General features: G+C 44.8%; 1 protein-coding gene across 1 annotated transcript in view; it reads right to left on the bottom strand.

Annotated features, from left to right (window-relative positions):
* The window catches only part of LOC309351631 (store-operated calcium entry regulator STIMATE-like), a gene marked incomplete at its 5' end in the record, with an annotated part of 50,286 nt that overhangs the window by 19,442 nt on the left and 6,235 nt on the right, over positions 1-24,609 (bottom strand). The window contains 3 exons of the mRNA XM_081879421.1: positions 19,009-19,130; positions 21,016-21,111; positions 21,265-21,313. Coding sequence (XP_081735547.1) covers positions 19,009-19,130; positions 21,016-21,111; positions 21,265-21,313 — 267 coding nt within the window. The remainder of the gene's footprint in view (positions 1-19,008; positions 19,131-21,015; positions 21,112-21,264; positions 21,314-24,609) is intronic.

Here is a 24,609-nt window from a genome sequence, read left to right as displayed (position 1 = left end):
TGTGGCCAGCATGACTAAGCCGCTTCTGGCGAATCAGAGCCGCGCACGGAAATGCCGTTTACCTTCCCGCTGGAACGGTACCTATTTATCTACTTGCACTTTGACGTGCTTTCGAACTGCTAGGTCGGAGCAGGGACCGAGAAACGGGAGCTCACCCCGTCGCGGGGATTCGAACCGCCAATCTTCTGATCAGCAAGTCCTAGGCTCTGTGGTTTAACCCACAGCGCCACCTGCGTCCCTGCCACAAGGTTACTGCATTATTATTTAGCCGCTTCTGCTGTAGCAGGCGATCACAGCTTCCCCTCTGGAAATTAGTAACTGAAAACATTTTGACCTGCCAGTAAAAATGCAGCCAAGGGCCTGTTGGGGGCTTCGCTCAAGATTCACTTGCCCAAGCCCCCCCTCTCAGGAACAAAAGCGTGCATTAGCAATGACAAATTTGGAAAATAATGAGAAAGCCGAACAGAGTTATCGGCCCCTAGACAGCAAACCATATGAGTTTTAGCCAGGTTAATCAACAAACTGCTCCATAGTTTCTTCTGCACTTAACAGGAGGATAAACTGATTCAGCAACTCATTTCCAAGCACAGCTGTCTGTATTCTATAGATATCTTACGCTATTATTATTATTATTATTATTATTATTATTATTATTTAAATACGCTGAGCGCTGCTTGAAACTGGAATGGCTGGTCCATGTAAGAATGCAGCCCATTGCGTTCCTGGAGTTATGCTGTGAGGAAGCAGACTGTTTCTGGCAGAGTCTGAAAAAGAGTCTGAGATGAAACCGCATGTTTTTCAAAGTCAAGAGTCCAAGCCAGCCCCCAAAATATCATCTCTCCCCAAAGGCTGCACATGCATCAAGTGGAAAGGAGGGTGAGACAGAGGCAGAGGCAGGAAAAGGGGTTGTTTAGCACGCAGACCTGCCTAAGAAACAAGGGCTGCTGCTTTTAGACTTTGGAGAAGCGAAATCCAATGGCATCTGTAAGAGAAATGAAGGAAAACTCACTGGACCATCTTCCTAGCTCATCTCTGTTGTTCAGTGCCAAAGGGCCGGGCAGAGAAGAAGCAGGATGCTCCACTACCAATGGCCGTGTCTGCACCAAACCTTGGCACAACTTTTACTGAGATGGCAGCAAGCGGAGGGTTTCTGGGATAATGTGAGCGAAACACTTTTTGAGCCGTTAAAGGTGTATTTATGCAAAATACAAAACAGTGGAATGGTCTCCCTCAGGAGGCTGTGGGCTCTCCTTCCTTGGAGGTTTTTAAGCAGAGGTTAGGTGACCATTTGTCATGGATACTATGTTGAGATTCCTGCATTGCAGGGGGTTGGACTAGATGACCCTCGGGGTCCCTTCAGACTCTACAATTCAATAAGTAATGACATAAGAGGAGCCTGCTGGGTCGGGGCAACCAGTGACAGATTACTCATTAGGGCAAACTGGGCACATAATAATAATAATAATAATAATAATAATAATAATAATAATAATATGTTTTTATTTATACCCCGCCCATCTGGCTGGGCCTCCCCAGCCACTCTGGGCAGCTTCCAACAGGTTGAAGTTGCGTTACTTCCAGGTTTCACTGCTTGTGCATGCGCAGATGCTCAAAATGACGTCATGCGCATGCACAGAAGTGGCGAATCGCAACCTGCACACGCACAGACATGCAGGTGTGGGTTGCGTTCACTTCAGGATGCGAACGGGGCTCCGGAATGTATCCCGTTCGCATCCAGAGGTACCACTGTATTAAAATACAATCATGCATCAAACATTAAAAGCTTCCCTAAACACTGCGCCCCACCAGCCTTAGACTGCTCTCAGCCAGCTCCCACCTTCCTGTCATCTTACTTATGACCAGTCAGGAGGGTTTTGACACAGGAAATGGCCTTATATGAAGTCCAACCACATCTAGCTCAGAATCACCTTCACTGACTGGCAGTGGGGCAACACTTCACAAAGGCAATTCCTAGCCCTACCTGAAAGTGTCAGGACTTGAACCCAGGACCTTGCGCATGCAAAGCAGATGTTCTACTGAGGCACCTAACCATAAGCCTGCATTTTTATCAAAGCTTCTATATATTTCAATCAAGGCTTGTATTTAAAAATGAGCTTAAAAAAAGGATTTTCAAATGTTTCATGCCAGGCAGAGAAAACCTTGGCCATTCTCCTAAGACAAGAGGGCCCCATTGATTTATAGTAGAAAAACAATTCTCAAAGTCATAAAAAGGGAGAATTACATATGCTGCCCCAAGGCTGAAAAAACACCATTAGGAATGGGGAAAGATAATACTAATGTGCCTCCCAGTAAAATGAGCCAGATCTTCTTTCTAAGGTTCAAAGGCCAGGAGCAAATGGGGAAAAACATTTAGCTAGAAGAAAGAGAGCATTTTTGGGGAAGTCTTTTTCTAAAGCCATTCTTTCTTAAACTGAAGAGGCTTCTTTTAAAAGCTGTTTTACTGAGTTTCTTCCTTTTTACTTTGAAAAGCTTTATTCTTTTAAGAGGCTACCTATGATAAATGTATGAAATATATTAGCTTAAATATATTGGCTTAAATGTAATTATGCAAAGGATTTAAGGAATGCTAGATTCTTATTTCATAGAGTCATATTGCAATAGGAGACCAGAGGGGCAAATGAGCCTAGCCCCCCCCCCCTGCCAGACAGAAGACGCCATCCAAGCAGTCTTGATATATAGTTGTCAGGCATTTGTTTAGAAACATTAAATGAAGGAAATCTTTCAATGTTGATGTGAAACTCAAGATCCTTGACATCTGTTGAACATAAAAAATGTAAGATTAAACATTTGTTTTAGAAGGCAATAGGGCAAGGAGGGCAAGAGGTGAGCTGGTAATTAAGATTCCATGTAAGATATATTATTACTTATATGTCATATATATAGCTCTTTGTCTCCCTTATAAGGGCAAGGAAATGGGTGTATCTTTTGTGGGTGTATTTTTTGTGATTGGTTCTAGCAAACAGCCAATAGGAATTTCAACCAGGCTGATTGGACAGAGGCAGCCACAGGAGGAGCAAAGGGGGCTGGATTAAGGGAATATAAGTGCTGGCCAGAATGGCAGGAGGCCAGGCCAGAGCTTGGTAACCACGTACCACTGAGCCTCTTATTTATTTGTCTGACAAATAAATTACTATTTTAATTTCTCTATTGCTGCGTTGAATATTTCATTCCAGCTAAGCGTTAACCACAAGCAGGGTGCTACATTTTATGGTGCCCTGTGACTCGGATAAGTGGTCTGCTGGAACGCAGCCCCTTCGCCCTACTGGGCAGGGTACAAGAGAGAGGACAACTGCTTACCCAAAGCGCGCACTGGTAAATTTTTCCAGGGGGAACGCAGAAGACTCGTCTGTCTGATACCCTGCTCACTGGCGGCGACGGACCGGGGGAAACAGGGAACCAACCAAGGGTAAGTGCACAAAGGGATTTTTGGCCCTCCAATTAATTAGGAGGAAGAGAAGTCTTGATCAAACTTCTGCGTCTCAGTAAGGGGAAACTGAGTACGCTAGGTGGTTGGGTACATCAGATGGTGATCTGGTGTAGGGAAAGGGAAAAATTGGGAGGTAGAGTGTGGTGAAGTATCCAGCGCATTGTATGTGTGAGAAAGTACAGAGCAATCTGTAGCTGACCTGAGTGTGGAGTGGGCAGTACTTCGGTTCCTAGTAAGGCGACTTCACTAGGCAAGGAAACCCACGAAGCGCGTCTGTGAGTGACTGAGTGGATACTTCACAGGGCCATACAATGGGAGTTGGGGGTTCAAAGGGGGAAAATACACCTCTTGAGTGTATGTTAAATAATTTTAAGAAAGCCTTCTCAGGGGCATATGGAGTCAAAATGACGCCAGAGCGCTTGAGAACGTTATGTGAACTAGAATGGCCAAAACAAAATACTGGATGGCCATCTCAGGGAACTTTTGATATAAATTTAGTGAGCAAACTTTGGACTGATATCGCCAAAGAAACTGGAGGGTGCCCAGAACAATTTCCATATATAGATTCCTGGCTGAGCACATTAAATAAAAATCCTCCATGGATAAGGGAATGCAAAGTCAAACGATGCAAATTATTGGCTGTAAAAGCCGAAGCTAGGAAAGGAATCTTGCCAAATAAACTCAAACCCATTTTTGAGGGGCCAGAGGAAGAGGTGCTTCCACCTCCACCCTATGCTCCACATCGAAGGGAGCTTAATCCAAACACTCCACCAGTTGTAACCCCAAGGCAAGAAACTGGAATGAATAATGGGAGTGGAGTCACAGAGTTTGATTCCTTGATAGATTATGATAAATATCTTCAGGAGGCATTGGAGTCCTATAATAAAGCCCAAGCAGAAGTGGTTATTCCACCTGTGACTCCTAATAGACCTCCATCTACAGTCTCCTTTAGTGGAACAACTGATTGCCCACCCCAAACCCCTGTACATCCAAGTCCCAGAGAAATATTACAGAAGTTACAGGGAGACCTTGCTAGGTCAGCAAGCAATACAGCCAGGCGTATAAAGCTGCTAAAAGAACGCCTTGCGACAGATACCATCCCCTATGATTTGAGGCCCCTAGAGCAAAGTGAAGAGAAAGGTCACGTAGTAGCCCCTCTTAGAAGAGTATTTGATGCACTTGAGGAGCCTGCGCTGGTTAATGGGCAACCCGGACCACGGCCACCTCGAACTTCGACCCTGCAATATATTCCATTCACAACTACAGATCTGATGAATTGGAAAACACACACCCCATCTTTTGCAGAAAAACCTCAGGCTATGATGGACTTGGTGACTTCAATAGTAAATACTCATAGTCCTACTTGGACAGATTGCCGCCAGCTCCTGAATACTCTGTTCACCACTGAGGAAAGGAGAGACATAATTGAAAAGGCACAGATATATTTGCGTGAGCAGGCCAGAGTGGGAAATATTTATAATATTGACCGTCATCTCCAAGATAACTTTCCCTTGGAAGATCCTAATTGGGATCCAAACAATGCAATTCACCTGGCCAGACTTACCACCTACCGCCAGACACTTGTGCAAGGTATCCGCAGGGCATGCCAGAAGCCCACTAATATGTCTAAAGTCTCAGAAGTAGAACAGAAACCAAATGAGAGTCCGGGAGACTTTTTAGAGAGGCTGCAAGAAGCCTATCGTATATGGACTCCTTTTGACCCTGAAGCCCCTGAAAACAGTAGAATGATTACTGCTACATTTGTGGCCCAGTGCGCTTCTGACATTCGTAAGAAAATTCAGAAATCAGAAGGATGGGAAGGGATGCTGATGAGCCAAATTATGGCCATTGCACGCCGAGTTTATCGGAATAGGGATGAGGCTGAGAAGCAAGAGAAGAAGAAGTGGCAGAAGGAAAAGATGGTGATGCTAGCCACAGCAGTGAAGCAAGACCACCGCCCCTTAAATGGAGGGCGAGGGCGAGGAAGGAATCCACCACTGGGAAGGAATCAATGTGCAAATTGCAAGAAGGAGGGTCACTGGAAGCGGGAGTGTCCTGAACCCCTGAGGTTGGAAGAAGTACGCCCAGGCCCAGGCCCAGGCCCAGGCCCAGGCTCCGGCCCAAGAAACCAGGGACGGGGACGGGGAATGATCCGAGATGGAAGATATCAGAGACCAGGACAGGGACGGAGTAGAGACAATTTCATTGGACTGGCAGAAGAGGATTTTACTCAAGACTAGGAACGACCGGACTCCATAAAGTTAGGCTTCCAGGAGCCCACGGTCACGATTCAATTAGGGAGCCATTTAATAGACTTTATGATTGATACTGGGGCTGAATACTCAGTACTCCCAGAACTATTGCAGAAAAAGGCATCCAAAAGTGTAATCATTAAAAGTGCCACTGGACAGTCAGCTAAGAGGTCTTTCCTCCAACCTTTGGAATGCCAGATTGGGGGACATCGTTTAACCCATCAGTTTTTGTATATACCTGAGTGTCCAATACCTCTCTTAGGCAGAGATATGCTGTCCAAATTGCAGGCCCAAATCACTTTCACTCCTCGAGGTCCAGAAATGAAACTGCCATCAAAAGCAGCAGGAATAATTACCCTCTCAGTACCTAAGGAACAATCATGGCGCCTAATGTCAGCCTTGCAAGTCCAACCCACATTGGATACAGAATTAAACAAGCTCCTCCGAACTCTACAGGTGCCACCAGGAGTATGGGCCGAAAATAGCCCACCAGGAATGGCTAAGAATATAGCTCCAATTGTAGTAACCCTAAAACCTATGGCTACCCCTGTATCTGTAAAGCAATATCCCTTACCCCGGCGAGCAGCGGAGGGCATCCAGAAACATTTGGACTGCCTATTAAAATATGGTCTGCTTAAGCCTTGCCAATCAGAATGGAACACACCCCTTTTGCCTGTTCGAAAACCTGGGACAGATGAATACAGGCCAGTGCAGGACTTGAGGCTCGTAAACCAGGCTATCGAGACCTTGCACCCAAATGTACCAAACCCATATACCTTGCTGAGTTTGATCCCACCAGAAGCAACATTTTTTACTGTATTGGACTTGAAAGATGCATTCTTCTGTTGCCGGCTGGCACCACAGAGCCAACCTATATTTGCCTTCCAGTGGGAAGACCCTTTGACAGGAACAAAAGGCCAGCTAACCTGGACAAGATTGCCCCAAGGATTCAAAAATTCCCCAACTTTATTTGGCACTGCCTTGGCGAGGGATCTAACAAGTTACCCCTCAACACCGGGAGAAAAGGTGGTTCTGCAATATGTGGATGATCTTATACTAGCTGCAAAGGATTTTGATACCTGTAAAGAAGGGACAGAGGAACTGCTCCACTTGCTCTGGGAAGCTGGCTACCGAGTTTCCCAGAAAAAGGCACAGTTATGTTTAGAAAAGGTCAAATATTTGGGCTTTGACATCTCACACCAACAACGAGCATTGAGACCAGAGAGGAAAGAAGCTATTTGCCTTATCAAGGAACCTACCACAAGAAAACAACTTAGGGGATTCCTGGGAACAGCAGGGTTTTGTAGACTATGGATACCTGATTTCAGTAGTCTGGCCAAGCCCTTACATGAAAGCACTCGAGGTGCAGAAAAGGACCCATTCGTATGGGGACCTGAACAGAAACAAGCCTTTTTAGTTATCAAACAACGACTTATGGAGGCACCAGCCCTTGGATTGCCTAATTCGGAAAAACCCTTTCAGCTGTATGTACATGAACAGAATGGGATTGCAGCGGCAGTCCTGACCCAGAGATTAGGAAGTTGGAACCGTCCAGTAGCTTATTTGTCTAAACAATTGGACTCAGTAGCAAAAGGATGGCCTCCATGCCTAAGGGCAGTAGCAGCCACTGCGAGCCTTGTCAAAGAAGCTGATAAATTTACCTTTGGCCAGACGATGTATGTGAATGTACCTCATGCTGTTCTGACACTCATGGAATATAAGGGTAGTTATTGGCTAACGAACCCAAGGATGGCTAGATACCAAGGCCTATTGTGTGAAAATCCCAGGATTCATCTACGAGTAGTGAATATGCTCAATCCAGCGACTTTGCTGCCCCTACCAGAGGTAGATGATGAGGAATCACATGATTGTCTCCAAGTAATGGATGAAGTTTATTCCAGTAGACCTGATCTGAAAGATGAGCCATTGAAAAATCCAGATGTTGTATATTATACGGATGGTAGCAGTTACCTGCATGAAGGTGCCAGACGAGCAGGATATGCTGTGGTCACCAATGAGGAAGTTGTGGAAGCTGAGGCTTTGCCTGCTGGCACCTCAGCACAAAAGGCTGAACTTATAGGTTTAACTAGAGCTCTGCAATTGGCAGCCGGATGTAAGGCAAACATCTATACTGATTCAAAATATGCCTTCTTAACCCTGCATGCACATGGAGCTCTATGGAAAGAAAGAGGTCTAATCGGAGCCCACGGGAAGGCCTTGAAATATGGACCTGAAGTAGAAATCCTGTTAGAAGCAGTATGGGCTCCAGAACAGATTGCTGTAATGCACTGCAAAGGTCATGGACGAGGAAGGGATCCAATAACCAGAGGAAATCATGCTGCTGACAAAGCAGCCCGAGAGGCAGCCCAAAAGCCTGTGGGAGGATTTATAGCAGCCCTCATACCAGAGGTAGTTCCAGAAGATGTTAAACCTCACTATACCCCAGAAGAGAGGAAGTGGGCTGAACAGGAAGGAGCAGTTGTGAAGGACGGTTGGATGATCCTGCCGGACAATAGGATTTATGTACCTCATCATCTAGCAGGCACAATTGTAAGAAATTATCATGAATCTACTCACCTTGGCGGTACTGCAACTAGAGAGAGTCTCAGTCGGAAGTTGTATATTATTAATCTATCACAATTAGCAACTTGCATTTCACAGAAATGTGTTCTTTGTGCTAAAAACAATCCCAGGCAGGGACCGGTACAACCTCCTGGAATTCAGCATGTGGGATACGTCCCCATGGAAAGCCTAATTGTGGACTTCACAGAGCTGGTCCCTTCTAAGGGATTCAAGTATCTCCTTGTGTTTGTAGATACTCTTACCGGATGGGTTGAAGCTTTTCCCACCCGAACTGAAAAGGCACGAGAGGTAACTAAAAGACTCCTCACTGAATTGATCCCAAGGTTTGGATTACCTAGATGCATTGGAAGTGATAATGGGCCAGCGTTCATTGATCAAGTAGTACAAGAAGTATGTCGAGTCCTACAAGTAAAATGGAGACTGCATACAGCATATAGGCCTCAGAGTTCAGGGAAAACTGAAAGAATGAATCGGACTCTGAAAACCCAATTGGCAAAATTAACCCAGGAAATGGGATTGGGATGGGTAGATGTGTTACCCATAACACTGTTTCGTGTTCGGTGTGCACCCACAAAAAGACTTAAGTTGTCACCTTTTGAACTCCTGTATGGGAGACCGCCCTCCTTTGTTCAGGATATTCCAGCTGACCTTAAACAAATAGGAGATCATGTGACACAGGGACAAGTGCAATCTCTCTCCCGTGTTTTTGTTTCTCTTAACAGGTGGGCCCTCGAGCGCACGCCGTGCAGCATTGCCGAGCCGATTCATCAGTTCCAGGCTGGCGATAGCGTATGGGTGAAAGAGTGGAAACGTGATCCACTTGCACCTAAGTGGCGTGGACCTTACACCGTCTTGCTCTCTACTCCAACAGCGGTGAAGGTAGCTGAGGTGACCCCCTGGATTCATCACTCTCGTTTGAAGAAGTCCGAAGGCAGTTGGACGTGCAAAGGTGACCCCTCTAATCCTTTAAAACTAACTCTCTCCAAAAACCCCTGTATCTAGCCCTACCGGGAACGGGCTAGGTCACGGGCAACATTTGACGACCGGCCTGCTGCAGCCACAACCTGGAAGCTGGCTGACCTGCGCACGCCTGAAGCTTGAGGAGCGTCTGAACCAGCGACTGTGAACGGAAAGATTCTCTAATACAATTGATTGACTGCCCCCCTTGTGGAACAATTATCAGAGATATTACTCATTGGGGATCCTCGGGATATATGTTTTGGTCTTGGTGGTTCCCCATTTCTGTCACTGGGGGAATTATATTGGGGCTAATAATTATTTGCTATCACAATAAGGTAATCTTTTGTGGAAGGAATGCATATACTAGACATCAACATGATTTTATTATTAATCCTGATCCCTTGGGAAGGGGAAGGGTCCTTGAATCTGACCAAATTGGCTAAATATGGATTCAGCCATGACCACAATATGTGGGTAGGTTTAGCTGAAATGGTAGCTAATGTTGCAAATAGGACCAATTGCCTTGTTTGCTCTCTTGGGCCAGATGATTCAGAGGGAGGTATGCCCTTATTACCGATACCATTAGATGCCATTGGTATGGTAAGCGAAATGCCACACCAAACTGAAATACAGAATTTCCCCGGATGGAACTCAACTAAACCATTACGAGTTATACCTGTACAAGGGGAATTCTGTGTACATAAATCATCAGATGCAGCTGATTCTCCCATGATAGGCTCTTCTCATTGTCACTATACTTGGGATTATAAGAAGAATAGTCATACCTGGGCACACGGTACTACCTATCGAACTCGGAATACCTTGCCCTGTGCACCTCCTTTTATTCACGCATGGAAAGTGGTGTGGAACATAACTGTGACAGAAAAAGGCAATCTAACATACTGCACTGTGAACTCTCTACCCCTTTTGGTATTTCGCCTTCTGTATTCCCCGTACCAAAAACCTCAGACCCGATGGTTGTGGTGGATATGTGGAGAATGGGCATACAAGAAACTCCCTTCCAAATGGAGTGGGACTTGTTTCTTGGGTTGGGTATTACCACCAATGTGGATTATGCCCACTAGTTCGGCCAGGCGAACACGAAGGAATGCTGATATTTCTCATATAGCAGGAGGAAGTACCCAAAGTTGGAGCGGTACTGATGATTGGCCGCCAGAGCGCATTATAGCCTATTATGATCCTGCCTCCTGGAATCCTGGTGAGCTCATACAAGGGGCACGGGATCCTATTTATAATCTAAACAGAATAATTCGATTGCAAGCAGTAGTGGAACTTGTAACCAATGCAACGGCCCAGAGTTTGAGACTTATTGCACAACAGTTGGATGAAAGTAGAGCCGCCATTTTGCAGCTGAAAATGGGAATGGATTATGTACTTGCCAGGCAGGGAGGCCTATGTGGAGTCTTGAACTTGACAGGGAATGCCTGTTGCTTTAACATTTCTGATAATGGTGAGGCAATCCGTGTGTTGGCCACAAAGATGGAGAATATAGCACATGTCCCAGTACAAACATGGGAAGGATGGGATATGGGATGGCTCACCAATTGGTTACCTAATGTCACAGGACTCAAAGGGATACTATTGTCTTGCTTGTTTTTCTTGACAGTAGTAGTATTGGTTTTATGTATGATGCCATGTATCATTTCATGTTTTAGAAGTACAATTAGCAAGATGGTTTCAAATGAAACTCTACCTCATATCATGGCCCTATACAGAGCTTTACCTCAGGAATATGATGAAGGTCAAGCTATCAAGGACACTTGGGATGAAGGTCCTTGAGCTTGAAAGGGGGGAATGAGGCACCTAACCATAAGCCTGCATTTTTATCAAAGCTTCTATATATTTCAATCAAGGCTTGTATTTAAAAATGAGCTTAAAAAAAGGATTTTCAAATGTTTCATGCCAGGCAGAGAAAACCTTGGCCATTCTCCTAAGACAAGAGGGCCCCATTGATTTATAGTAGAAAAACAATTCTCAAAGTCATAAAAAGGGAGAATTACATATGCTGCCCCAAGGCTGAAAAAACACCATTAGGAATGGGGAAAGATAATACTAATGTGCCTCCCAGTAAAATGAGCCAGATCTTCTTTCTAAGGTTCAAAGGCCAGGAGCAAATGGGGAAAAACATTTAGCTAGAAGAAAGAGAGCATTTTTGGGGAAGTCTTTTTCTAAAGCCATTCTTTCTTAAACTGAAGAGGCTTCTTTTAAAAGCTGTTTTACTGAGTTTCTTCCTTTTTACTTTGAAAAGCTTTATTCTTTTAAGAGGCTACCTATGATAAATGTATGAAATATATTAGCTTAAATATATTGGCTTAAATGTAATTATGCAAAGGATTTAAGGAATGCTAGATTCTTATTTCATAGAGTCATATTGCAATAGGAGACCAGAGGGGCAAATGAGCCTAGCCCCCCCCCCCCCCTGCCAGACAGAAGACGCCATCCAAGCAGTCTTGATATATAGTTGTCAGGCATTTGTTTAGAAACATTAAATGAAGGAAATCTTTCAATGTTGATGTGAAACTCAAGATCCTTGACATCTGTTGAACATAAAAAATGTAAGATTAAACATTTGTTTTAGAAGGCAATAGGGCAAGGAGGGCAAGAGGTGAGCTGGTAATTAAGATTCCATGTAAGATATATTATTACTTATATGTCATATATATAGCTCTTTGTCTCCCTTATAAGGGCAAGGAAATGGGTGTATCTTTTGTGGGTGTATTTTTTGTGATTGGTTCTAGCAAACAGCCAATAGGAATTTCAACCAGGCTGATTGGACAGAGGCAGCCACAGGAGGAGCAAAGGGGGCTGGATTAAGGGAATATAAGTGCTGGCCAGAATGGCAGGAGGCCAGGCCAGAGCTTGGTAACCACGTACCACTGAGCCTCTTATTTATTTGTCTGACAAATAAATTACTATTTTAATTTCTCTATTGCTGCGTTGAATATTTCATTCCAGCTAAGCGTTAACCACAAGCAGGGTGCTACACTACCACTGAGCTATGGTCCTTTCCGGCAGACGGCTCTGCCTGTGGCTGGCTCTGGCGCCCCCTGCTGGTGGTCTTCCTACCATCCACAGCACAAGTACCATTGAGCACCCATTCTGTTTGCAGCAAAGACAGGTCCCAAATATCAGCTTCCGTCTTTCCTAGCTCATTTCTCCACTGCCCTCTAGCACCAAAACTTCCCCTCCAGGGTGCACACGCACTTCCCAGGAGATGGTGGAATTTGACTGCCTTGTAAGGGAGCGTTGCTGCTTTTGCTATGAGCTGCACCCTGGGATTATTTTTAATCCGCCGCGATTCCAAGGCCCTGAGCGGGCAGCAGCGCCGAGACATTAGCCTGCCTGATTTACTGAGTCTTTGTGTGAAACTGTGCAAACTCACGTACAAATCGGAAGACGCACAAGCAGCTATTAAAGACAGCAAAGGCTGGAAAAAAGCCCAGAGAACAGTTACTCCTCTGCACAAAGCACAAAAGCCAATATTGAAAGGTCACTTGCATTTAAAGGGGGAGAGCTTTGCTTGACATCTTGGCAAAGGAGGCCGTGCATTGAAGACGAATGATGCCCTTGCGTCACGCGGTACAGGCAACAGAACTGAACAGGCAGGCCATTTGCCCAAGATGCTTTAGCTGGACAGAGAGTGCTTCACAGAAGCATAGAGTCTGAAGGGGTCCCAGGGTCATCTAGTCCAACCCCCAGCAATGCAGGTATCGCAGTTAAAGCGTCCATGACAGATGGTCGCTGGTTTTCCCCAGAAGCACTTGAAATCAAGACAACAGTCCAGATTAAGGGTCAGCAAACTTTTTCAGCAGGGGGCCGGTCCACCGTCCCTCAGACCATGTGGTGGGCCAGACTATATTTTGAAAAAAATAAATGAATGAATTCCTATGCCCCACAAATAACCCAGAGAAGCATTGTAAATAAAAGGACACATTCTACTCATGCAAAAACATGCTGATTCCCGGACCGTCCGTGGGCCGGATTGAGAAGGCGATTGGGCCAGATCTGGCCCCCGGGCCTTAGTTTGCCTAGCCATGGTCCAGATAGTTCAATCCAAGTAATTTTTATATTTTTTAATACGCTTAGATCTCACTTTTCTCTCCCCCCGCCTCCAGTGTCAGGTGTGTGCGCAGGAGCTGGCCCTGTGACCAATAGGACTTTGCAGGACTGGGGCCTTCCTAAGTTTGTTCTGAAGAGGCAAAGCGCTGCCACACAGGTGAGGCCGATTGGTAACTCACAGCACCTGGTGGCAAGAGCCTGGAAGGGATATAAGGTCAGCATTTCCCTTCGGCTTTTTGCCACAGCATCACGCTTCCTGCCTTGCTGTGTTTGACTCCCTGCTTCTTGATCCTCAGACCCCTGACTTCGTGACTCCTTGTTCCTTGATCCTCAGACCCCTGATTTCGTGACTCCTTGTTCCTTGATCCTCAGACCCCTGATTTCGTGACTCCTTGTTCCTTGATCCTCGGACCCCTGACTTTGTGACTCCTTGTTCCTTGATCCTCAGACTCCTGACTTTGTGACTCCTTGCTTCTTGATCCTCAGACCCCTGACTTCGTGACTCCTTGTTCCTTGATCCTCAGACCCTTGACTTCTTGACTCCTTGCTTCTGGATCCTCAGACCCCTGACTTTGTGACTCCTTGTTCCTTGATCCTCAGACCCCTGACTTCGTGACTCCTTGTTCCTTGATCCTCGGACCCTTGACTTTGTGACTCCTTGGTTCTTGATCCTCAGACCCCTGACTTCGTGACTTCTTGCTTCTTGATCCTCAGACCCCTGACTTCTTGACTCCTTGCTTCTCGATCCTCGGACCCCTGACTTTGTGACTCCTTGTTCCTTGATCCTCAGACCCCTGACTTCGTGACTCCTTGCTTCTCGATCCTCAGACCCCTGACTTCTTGACTCCTTGCTTCTTGATCCTCGGACCCTTGACTTCGTGACTCTTGGCTCTCTGACCCTTGGCCTCTTGGTTTTCTGACTCCTGGCTTCTGGACCCCCGTTCCTGCTCCCACCCCGCCATCTTGCCCCGGTCCCAACGTCCCCAGCCGGGACTTCAATCGCCTGTGAACCAGACCGTGACACCCAGCCCTGAGAGATCAGGGCAGCGTACATGTTTCTCTCTTCCAATTTAATTTCACAACAACCCTGTGAATTTGGCTTGGTGCCGAGATGGGGAGGGAGTGGGGTTCAGATGACTGGGGGTTGAGCCTGGGACCAAAGAGCATAAGACTCTTAATTTCAGGGTCATGGGTTCGAACCCCGTGTTGGGTGAAAGATTCCTGCATTTCAGGGGGTTGGACTAGATGACCCACAGGGTACCTTCCGACTCAACAATTCTATAATCTTCAGCATCGAAATAAAACTCAGTTGAACAACACACAGCGCTGTTTAGCCATTCAATACCTGGGTGAGCAGGAATATTTTAAATTTCTCAGTGTTAATAAAGGGGAGGGGAGAAGGACATGTACCTCACCAGGGAGGACATTCAACAAGCAGAAAACCACCACCAAGGAGGCCCTGCCTTGCCTGGAAAAAAACCTTTTGATGGTCCCACATATGTGTCCCCATCAGCCTCCAAAGGTCTGCAAACAGGTTTGCCTGCCAGCAAATTCGGGATGCTGGATTTTTAAAAGGAGGCAGGTGTTTCCCTATCTCGATTGCTCATGCTTCAAAAATCTCCATGGAGGGTGGTGGAGAGAGCAGAAGATGGGAAGGAAGAATGATTTCTTTTTGAAACCAAACAAAAATGGTTAAGAACTCGTTTTGGCTGCTCTTGGGGGAATAGGAATTGTGATGGAAATGTTTGAACGCCGCCATGACAACAGGCCAGAATCAACACACACACACACACACACACACACACACACACACACACGGGCCTTTGGTTCAAAATCCAGCAACCGAAACAAAAGACTCATGTTTCCCACAGCCCACACACAAACCTGATCACGGAAGATGCTTGAACAGTCTTACATCAACTGGGCGCCCTCTAAACTATAGCTCCCTCCCTCCCACCCCACCCCCACCCCAGGCAGCTGTACTGGCTCTGCCTGGAAAAGGAGGCAAATAACTAAATATTTTTAAGTTTTGGATGGGATCAGAAACCTTCATTTGTCCTAGCCAATGTTTTGCTCTCAGTTTCATCTTCTAGTTCCTGAGATTTTAACCAGGCGCAGTCTCACAAGTTTTCAACAAGCCCACCCTGTCTTTGCAATCTTAGGGGCTAGATGCTTGGGTTTTATTTTGTTTTTAGTCCACACTTTTTAACACTTTTTAAAAAAAAGCATTTCAAAACTGCTTGATCTTTTAAAACCACCTATGTATACAAAAACAGAGCATAAAAGCAACATTATAAAAACCAAGCTACAGATTAAACAGTAAAAGGAATATTATAAACACTGATTAGGGCTGGTTTTCAACATTGCAATATGTCACCAACGAAACATTGCAATATGCTGATGTAACGCGATGTCTGAAATAAGGATGGAGCAATGTAGAACCATTGGGTGCTGTGCCGGATTTATGGATAAGCTAAACAAGCTATAGCTTAGGGCCCCACTCTCTTGGGGGCCCCAAAAAAAAATTAAAAGGAAAAAACACCTGGATGTACATTTCCAAAATATAAGATAAAAAAACAAAATAAAACCTACATACAGCAACAGTGCTTTGTGTTGTGTAGGCTCCTATGATGTAAGCAATGGGCCCCGCCTGCTAACCTGCTCCCTAAAATATCACTGGTTTGCTCATTTCTATATATAGGGTGCCTACATTCTGCATGGACTGGTTGCGTGACAACATGTGCAAATGGCTTTAGATACCTATTAAAGGTAAAGGGACCCCTGACCATTGGGTCCAGTCATGACCGACTCTGGGGTTGCGGCACTCATCTCGCTTTATTGGCCGAGGGAGCCGGTGTACAGCTTCCGTGCCATGTGGCCAGCATGACTAAGCTGCTTCTGGCAAACCAGAGCAGCACAGGGAAACGCCGTTTACCTTCCCGCCAGAGTGGTACCTATTTATCTACTTGCACTGACATGCTTTCGAATTGCTAGGTTGACAGGAGCTGGGACAGAGCGATGGGAGCTCACCCCGTCACAGGGATTCAAACCGCCGACCTTCCGATCGGCAAGTCCTAGGCTCTGTGGTTTAACCCACAGTGCCACCCGCATCCCTATTAGGTCCACAAATTACCAGATAGCATATATTCAACACAAAAAACAGTGGCAATTTGTTGTTGACAAAGGACAGCTGGACATATAAAGGGCCCCAATACCTTCAGTAGCTTAGGGCCTCATCAAACCTAAATCTGGCCTTGGTTGGATGGCTTTTTCCCACATTGTGATTTTTGCACAGCACACAAACACATGTCATGATTCGCGACATATTGCCAGGTCAAAAATTACGAAACCAAGATCACTATATGGCCTTCAAACCGGTTTCAGATGATATATTGCTATATCGCCCAGCCGTAGCACAGATAAAAAAAACAGGAATTCAGAAAGAATGCCACAAATCAGGGAAAGCCTGGGCAGAAAAAGATGCTTTTGCTAAGTTGCCTGAGGCGAGTGATAGTTGATGTTTCATGTAGAACAGAAGGGAAGGCAATGCAGGGCAATGGTAGAAAATGGAAATGTTTTGAGTTCACTGCCATGTGATATTTCGGCAAGGATGGTTTTGGCAAGAACTAGAACCTTCAGATTTTGAATTATGGTGCTGGAGGAGACACTTGAGAGTCCCATGGACTGCGAGAAGATCAAACCTATCCATTCTTAAGGAAATCAGCCCCGAGTGCTCACTGGAAGGACAGATCCTGAAGCTGAGGCTCCAATACTTTGGCCACCTCATGAGAAGAGAAGACTCCCTGGAAAAGACCCTGAAGACAGGAATACCAGGCGTGCTCTGGTCCATGGGGTCATGAAGAGTCGGACGCGACTAAATGACTAAACAACAACAACAACAGAACCTCCAGACACTTTTTATGATTTGGGTTTGTTTGTTTTTACGACACATACAACAGAGCCACCATTTTCAAGACAACTCTTCTCACAAGCCTGGGAAATCTCAATGATACTTTATAATCTGACTGGGGCAGTGGCCCACAGGGCCACAATAAATGTGATAATGTATACACCTGGAAATCCTTGAGTGCGCTTCTAATAGGGAAGTTATGGTAACCTGTTGCTTTATGAAACTGATGATTTTGCAAGTTGCCCCCTCCCCAAATTGGGGCAGAAATACAGCTAATATGTGAATCACAAAGACACAGCTCAAAGCTAGAACATAAGTTGCTACATGGTGCAAATGGCTACACGTGACACAGGTTCCCAACATTAACACTAACCCAATGTAACAGAACACGGTGAGAATCAGAACTGAATCAGCAGAAATTACCAGTGCTTATTGCGCATGCGTATTAAACATGAAATGAGGTAATGATGTATATGATTGGTGGAATTTGAAATGTGTTGTTTGAAATTTTATAAATACCACTGCCCGGACCACTGGGTTGCAGTTTTGCGGAATGATCCAACTGTAACCTATTGCTTTGCAATAAACAATGGACTTCTAACTCGTCATATCTCTGAGTTTTATTGGCGTAAACTCAGGAGATAAGCTATTTTCTGGCCCGTTCCATTTAGCCAATAAGAACAGTGCCAGCTCCCCTACTAACATCCCAAAAGGTGCTTACAACATGATAACGCAGATAGTCTCTACTCGGACTTTACTTTAACCCCTGCACAATTGTACTCATTCTGCGTGCCTATTTTGTGGTATTGCTTTGATTTCCGCCTGTTATAATTGATCTCCCTGTGGTATATATGTTATAAAATGAAAATTAAACTGGGGGGTGGGTGGGTGGGGTGCTCTTTAAGTATCAGGACTGACAATTTATCTCACATCAGGCAAAGTGAGGTTTAAGAGCTGTCCGTGAAGTCAGATTTCGCATTTGGTAAGAACTGCTGCCCCCCAGTGGAACTGTAAGGACAAGCTGCCGCAAAAAAAGACAATTTCGGAACAGACCAAAATTAAGCGGTGTTTTGTAATTTTAAGGGTGTGTCTTTCTCGGGGGGGTTGGACTAGATGATCCTTGGGGTACCCCTTCCAACTCAACCATTCTATGAAAGCGACTTCTCTGAATCTTGCCACATAATTCTGGGCAGGATGACAACTTCACTTGTGCACATGTCCCTTGTTGTTGGGTAAAAACAAATAAAGGTGAAGAAGAAGAAGAAGAGGAGGAAGAGGAGGAGAGTTTGGATTTGATATCTTGCTTTATCACTACCCTAAGGAGTCTCAAAGTGGCTAACATTCTCCTTTCCCTTCCTCCCCCACAACAAACACTCTGTGAGGTGAGTACGGCTGAGAGACTTCAGAGAAGTGTGACTGGCCCAAGGTCAAGGTAAAGGTAAAGGCTCCCTGGACGGTTAAGTCCAGTCAAAGGCGACTCTGGGGTTGCGTCGCTCATCTCACTTTCAGGCTGAGGGTGCCAGCGTTTGCCCACAGGCAGCTTTCCGGGTCATGTGGCCAGCAGGACTAAACCGCTTCTTGTGCAATGGGACACTGTGCTGGTAGGCAGATCGCATGGAAACGCTGTTTACCTTCTCACCACAATGGTACCTATTTATCTACTTGCACTGGCGTGCTTTCAAACTGCTAGGTTGGCAGGAGCAGGGACAGAGCAATGGGAGCTCACTCCCAGATTCGAACCGCCAACCATCTGAAGTAGATTGGTCTCGACTTACCATACTCCCCGAAGACAAGATGCATGCATTTCCGACCCTCCACAACCCAGGACACCATTTTAACGCCGAACCAAATTAACAGCATCCCCAAAGTGGCATCCAGGATGAAATTCATCAGGTAGCTGTAATAAAAAATATACAACTGTTTTTTTAGCAGTTCTTATTTTTATCTGAAAGCCGCCTTGAGTCCCATTGAGGGGGAAAAGTGGGGTATAGGTAAATACATAAATCAAATAAAATAAAAACCCACGTGAACACTCCAGAACGCACTCAAAACTCCCACCTTCGTTTTGCCCAAGGCTTTAATCAGGGTGGATTTTATTTAAATCAGATTGATTTAAATCAGGATTTACATCACTAGTCAGTAAGACTTGATTTAAATCATTTTATTTATTTTTACAGAAAGACTCATTCTTGCTGGTATCATACTGACAACCGGATGAAGGTTTCAATTTTGGCAATAATAGATTTTCAGAGTAGTTTTTACAGTTATATCAAAAATTACTGATTTGGTTATACTGTTAGAAATACACAGACAGATAATAATAATAATAATAATAATAATAATAATAATAATAATAATAATAAATTTTATTTATACCCCGCCTTCCCCAGCCAAGACTGGGCTCAGGGCGGCTAACACCAGGTATATAAACAAATTATGAAATTATTGTGAAGTTTAATAAGTTAACTGTTTATATTTGGACAACTTTTCTGCTATACTTTATTGGAAGGAGAAAAATAACAATAACAATTTAAATTTAAACAATTTATTTAACTAAAACAATAACATTATAGCATATGTATCCATGTTTGTTAACTGATGCGATTAAACAATTAAAAAAAAACTTAGACTGAGTTTTAGCATACATGAAAAACTTAAAACAAATCCTTATTAATACCTGTCTTTATCAGATAAGAAACTGGCTTGAACTTGTATTAGGGACAGACAATGGTTAAAGCACAAAAGTAGAGCAGCTTGTGGTCAGCGAGTTGGTAAGGAAGACCACCCTGCAGTACAGATATTCTGCTGATGGGTCAATAAAATTATCTAAGGGGGCTCATGACCATATTTGTACAATGATTAGCAGGCGAAATGGGATGATATTATGTTAAAAAAACAAACAAGACATGCTGTGGTTTCTGTATCTCGGTGTGCCTGCTCTGTACGCAGGTTCATAGCTGTCAACCGTCCCTTATTTGGCGGGAAAGTCCCTTATCCCAGCGCTGTGTCCCGCTGCTGTCCCTTATTGATGGAAGTCCCTTAAATTTCCCAGGTTTCAAAGGAGGCAGCTCCTCTCCCTCCCTCCCTGCCGGCCAGGGAGGAGGGAGGCTCCAACTGTGTTGTTTGGCTGCGTTGTTCACCCAATAAGGAGTCTAAGAATGACTGGGGGTGGAGCTTGCATGCCTTGTGCCGATCAAATCAGCCACGTTGCCTGGGGACTCGCCTTTGCTCAGCGCTTCCCAGCGGAGAGGGGATGGCGGTTTTCCTTGCTGCATCCCCTTTGCCGGGTTGCTGTGCTGTGGGAACCACTGCTTGAGGCTTCATTTGGCCGCTGGCTGGGCTTTCTGCCTTTGGCTCGTAGGGGCTCAGAGGTTGAAGATACCTGTGCTCGGAAAATCCCTTATTTTGGCTGCTGATCCCTTATTTTTGAGGCTGCTGGTCCCTTATTTTCAAATCTGTAAGTTGACAGCTATGCTCAGGTTACCAGCTCGCAAGCGTATTTGATAAAGCTTTCTTATTTCACCAAACTTGTTCAAGATCATTTCATTAAGGATCCAGAAGACCTTAAGTCTTGATGGACCACTTTTCATATATAACACCTTGCAGCTGCCTCATTGGGGCAAGACCTCCTGCGAAGAGCTATGGTGATCCACTAGGCCTGGGCTGTTTGGTTTCGTTGGAGAGTTAACTTCACAGACGACAGGGTGCTTTATTGCTGACCTGAGCCTGACTCCAGCCCCTGACGCCCACCCAGGTCCCTTCGCATGCAAAGCCAAACTCACAGAGAGCAGGGGTCTTCTTCAGTCAGGTCAGACAGGAAGACGTTGGCAAAGTGGATGAAAAGGGCACCTATGGCTTGCTTCGACGTATCGTAAAACCTTGAAAGAGTTTGGAATGCATTGTTATTATATATTGAATTTCTTAAGTCGCTCTCTACACAACAAAGCCGCTGGGTGACTTACAACATACTGTAATACAGAGATTTTTTTTCAATTACTTTTTTTTAAAAAGGAAAAACAAAGTGATCTCACCATATTCTCCAGGGTCGCCTCTCTCCTTTTGGTTCCTTAAATCGTTTTACTGTAAAGAAAGACAAACATTTTAATGGCTGTAGAAAGGGCAGGGGGACAGTTCTGTAGAATAATAATAATAATTAATAAATAATAATAATTTATTATTTATACGCCGCCCATATGGCTGGGTTTCCCCAGGCACTCTGCGTGGCTTCCAGCAAAATATTAAAACACAATAATTCATCAAATGTTAAAAGCTTCCCTAAACAGGACTACCTTCAGATGTCTTCTAAAAGTCAGATAGTTGTTTATTTCCTTGACATCTGATGGGAGGGTTTCCACAGGGCGGGCACCATCACTGAGAAGGCCCTCTGTCTGGTTCCCTGTAACCTCACTTCTTGCAATGAGGGAACTTCCAGAAGGCCCTCGGTGCTGGACCTCCGTGTCCGGGCAGAACAATGGGGATGGAGATGCTCCTTCAGGTATACTGGGCCGAGTCCAGGGCTTTAAAGGTCAACACCACACTTTGAATTGTGTTCAGAAACATACTGGGAGCCAATGTAGATATTTCAGGACCTGTGTTATGTGGTCTCGGCAGTCACTCCCAGTCACCAGTCTAGCTGCCACATTCTGGATTAGTTGTAGTTTCTGGGTCATCTTCAAAGGTAGCTCCACATAGAGCGCATTGCAGTAGTCCAAGCGGGAGATAACTAGAGTATGCACCACTTTGGTGAGACAGTGCGCAGGCAGGTAGGGTCTCATCAGGCATACCAGATGGAGCTGGTAGACAGCTGCCCTGGACACAGGATTGACCTGTGCCTCCATGGACAGCTGTGAGCCCAAAATGACTCCCAGGCTGCGCACCTGGTCCTTCAGGGGCACAGTTACCCCATTCAGGACCAGGGAGTCTGGCTGACCACCACTGCTGGGCCACTGGACTAATCCAGCAGGGTCTTATGTTCTTAGTGTCAGCCAGAAGGACAGTAAACAAAGATTCAGTGATAGGTCAAGGTTTGCTTCAGGGACTTCTGGCCTCAAGGATCACATCCATAAAGGACAAATTGGCTCTCCATCACAGCCTTTATTGTTCCTTCTGGTCCAAAACTGAGCTGGATTTTCACCTTTAAAACTTGAATGCTCCCTTGGTTGTTTACCGTGCAGATGATCAAGGGACAGAGGAGGCATGGGGAAAGGTTTAAAAAACAACAACAAAAAAACCCAAGCGCTGCATTAATTTCTAGGGGGACACATACCAGAGGCAAAAACAGGTGAAGGAATTAATGAAAACTACCACCAACAGGGCCTCTCCAGCTCACCATAAGGCCCAAGATGGTTAACCCTGGGGAAATCGCTTGACCTCCCTGTAGTTAAAACCTGCTGCCACTTCTGCCTTCAGTGGGAAACATGAACGGATTGTCTCCCTTCTGCTCTTTATACTTTGAATGGTTTGGAAATAGCTGCCAACATAGACTGAGGTAGCTATAAAGGGTATAAAAGAGTCAAACACTTGCAGATACCTTTGTTGGTCTCCGATGAATGGTCAAATACATTCCTGCTGCAAACAGCTTGGTTGTTGGGAGGGGAAGTTATTTTGATTTTTAAAAAAAATATATTGGAAATTTTATTTACAACATAACATAAACCCCCCCACCCCCCAATACAGCAACCCACCCTCATTAAACATGAACATAACATACAATGAGCATAACATACAACAATACAAACAACCAAATAAAAGACTTCCTTTATCCTGTATCTGGCCTCTTTATTTACTTCTTACAAGCTGTTTCCTTTATGAATAATAAGATTTTTCTAATAACTTAAATTTCCACAAAGTCTCCTACAGACATTAATCGAAACAAGTCCAGGTATGTATTTTAGGGCACTGTTTTGTGAAGTATTCTCTGCATTTCCCCCATGCTTTTTGAAACTCTTGTCTAGTGTGATCTCTAATTGCCTCTGTTAATCTAGCCAGTTCAATAGACTCTTAACAGTTTGTCTTGCCATTCCTTTTTTGGGGGGCACAGTTTCTTTTTTCCAGTTTTTTAGCAATTAGGATCCTTGCCGCTCCTGTGGAATAGAGGAATATTTTCTGATCTTCTCTTACTATACCTGTGTCCGTTATGCCTAGTAGAAAAGCTTCTGTATTTTTCATAAAGTTATACTTAAATTTTATTTCATAAAGTTATACTTAAACATTTTTTTAAGCTCATCATATACTGTGTTCCAGAAGCTTTTGATTTTTTCACAGGTCCACCAAACGTGTATAAGTGTCCCCTGTTTTACCACAAGGAGGTGAAGTTATTTTGAAAGCGGCTTCCTTCTCTCAGGGTGTGGCCCACCCTGGTCCTGCGATGTCTGCGATCTGTATTTAGTCCCCCAACACACACCTCTTCCTTCCTTCCTCCTCTTCACTTGTCTCAGCTATGCTTATTCTTGGCAAACCTCTAGCTTCAATGGAGTTGCACCCAAGTAGTAGGGCTGGGCAATATATCAATGTATTGTCCTTATTGTCATATTGATGTCATACTTTTTGACCTGGCAATATATCACAAATCGTGATATGGGTGTGTTTGTGTAGTATGCAAAAATCACAATGTGGGAAATGCCTCTACACAGCTCCATCCTTATTTCAGACATGGCAATATTTAAAATTTGAAATATCTGAAATACTTTATTGTCACTTGTACAACTTGTATACAGTGAGATTACACGCGCAACCCCCACTCAGCTCTCTTAGTCTTAATTCCCCTTGTTTACTCATACTCACACACCAAAACTGAAAGTCAGGTGCCCTGTTGTTATCTTTTCATTCAGCAGCCTAATAGCCCACGGATAGAAGCTATTCTTTACCCTGTTGGTGCAACTAATCCTGCTTCTATATCTTCTGCCCAAGGGCAGGAGATCAAGAAAGTGCCGGCCAGGGTGTGAATCATCCCTGAGAATTTTCCTCACTCTCCCGAGGCAACGTTCTTCCATGATGTCATCCAGCGGATTCTCGGGACAGCCCATAATATCTTGTGCTGTATTCACCACCCTCTGTAGGCACTTCCTATCAGTTGATGTCAAACCAGTGTACCACACCGTGATGCAGTATGAAAGGACACTTTCTATTGTGGACCGGTAGAAGAAGATCATCAAATGTTGATTGACATCGTTCTTTTGCAATACTCTGAGGAGATAGAGTCTCTGTTGGGCTTTCTTAACCACCTGGGTTGTATTTATTTGTATTTATCAGTATATCGCAATGTTGAAAACCAGATATCGTCCAGCCCTACTGAGTACAGATCCTTTGGCATGATGTGGTGCCTCTCTCATCGTGAGTTAGACCAGCCCCGCATGTCTGGCATCTGTGTGCACATG

Source organism: Podarcis erhardii, assembly GCF_964252035.2.
Source record: "Podarcis erhardii genome assembly, chromosome: 10".
In the NCBI taxonomy this organism is placed as follows: Eukaryota; Metazoa; Chordata; class Lepidosauria; order Squamata; family Lacertidae; genus Podarcis; species Podarcis erhardii.
Note: the sequence above shows the minus strand (reverse complement) of the source record. Positions and strands in the feature narration are given on the sequence as shown.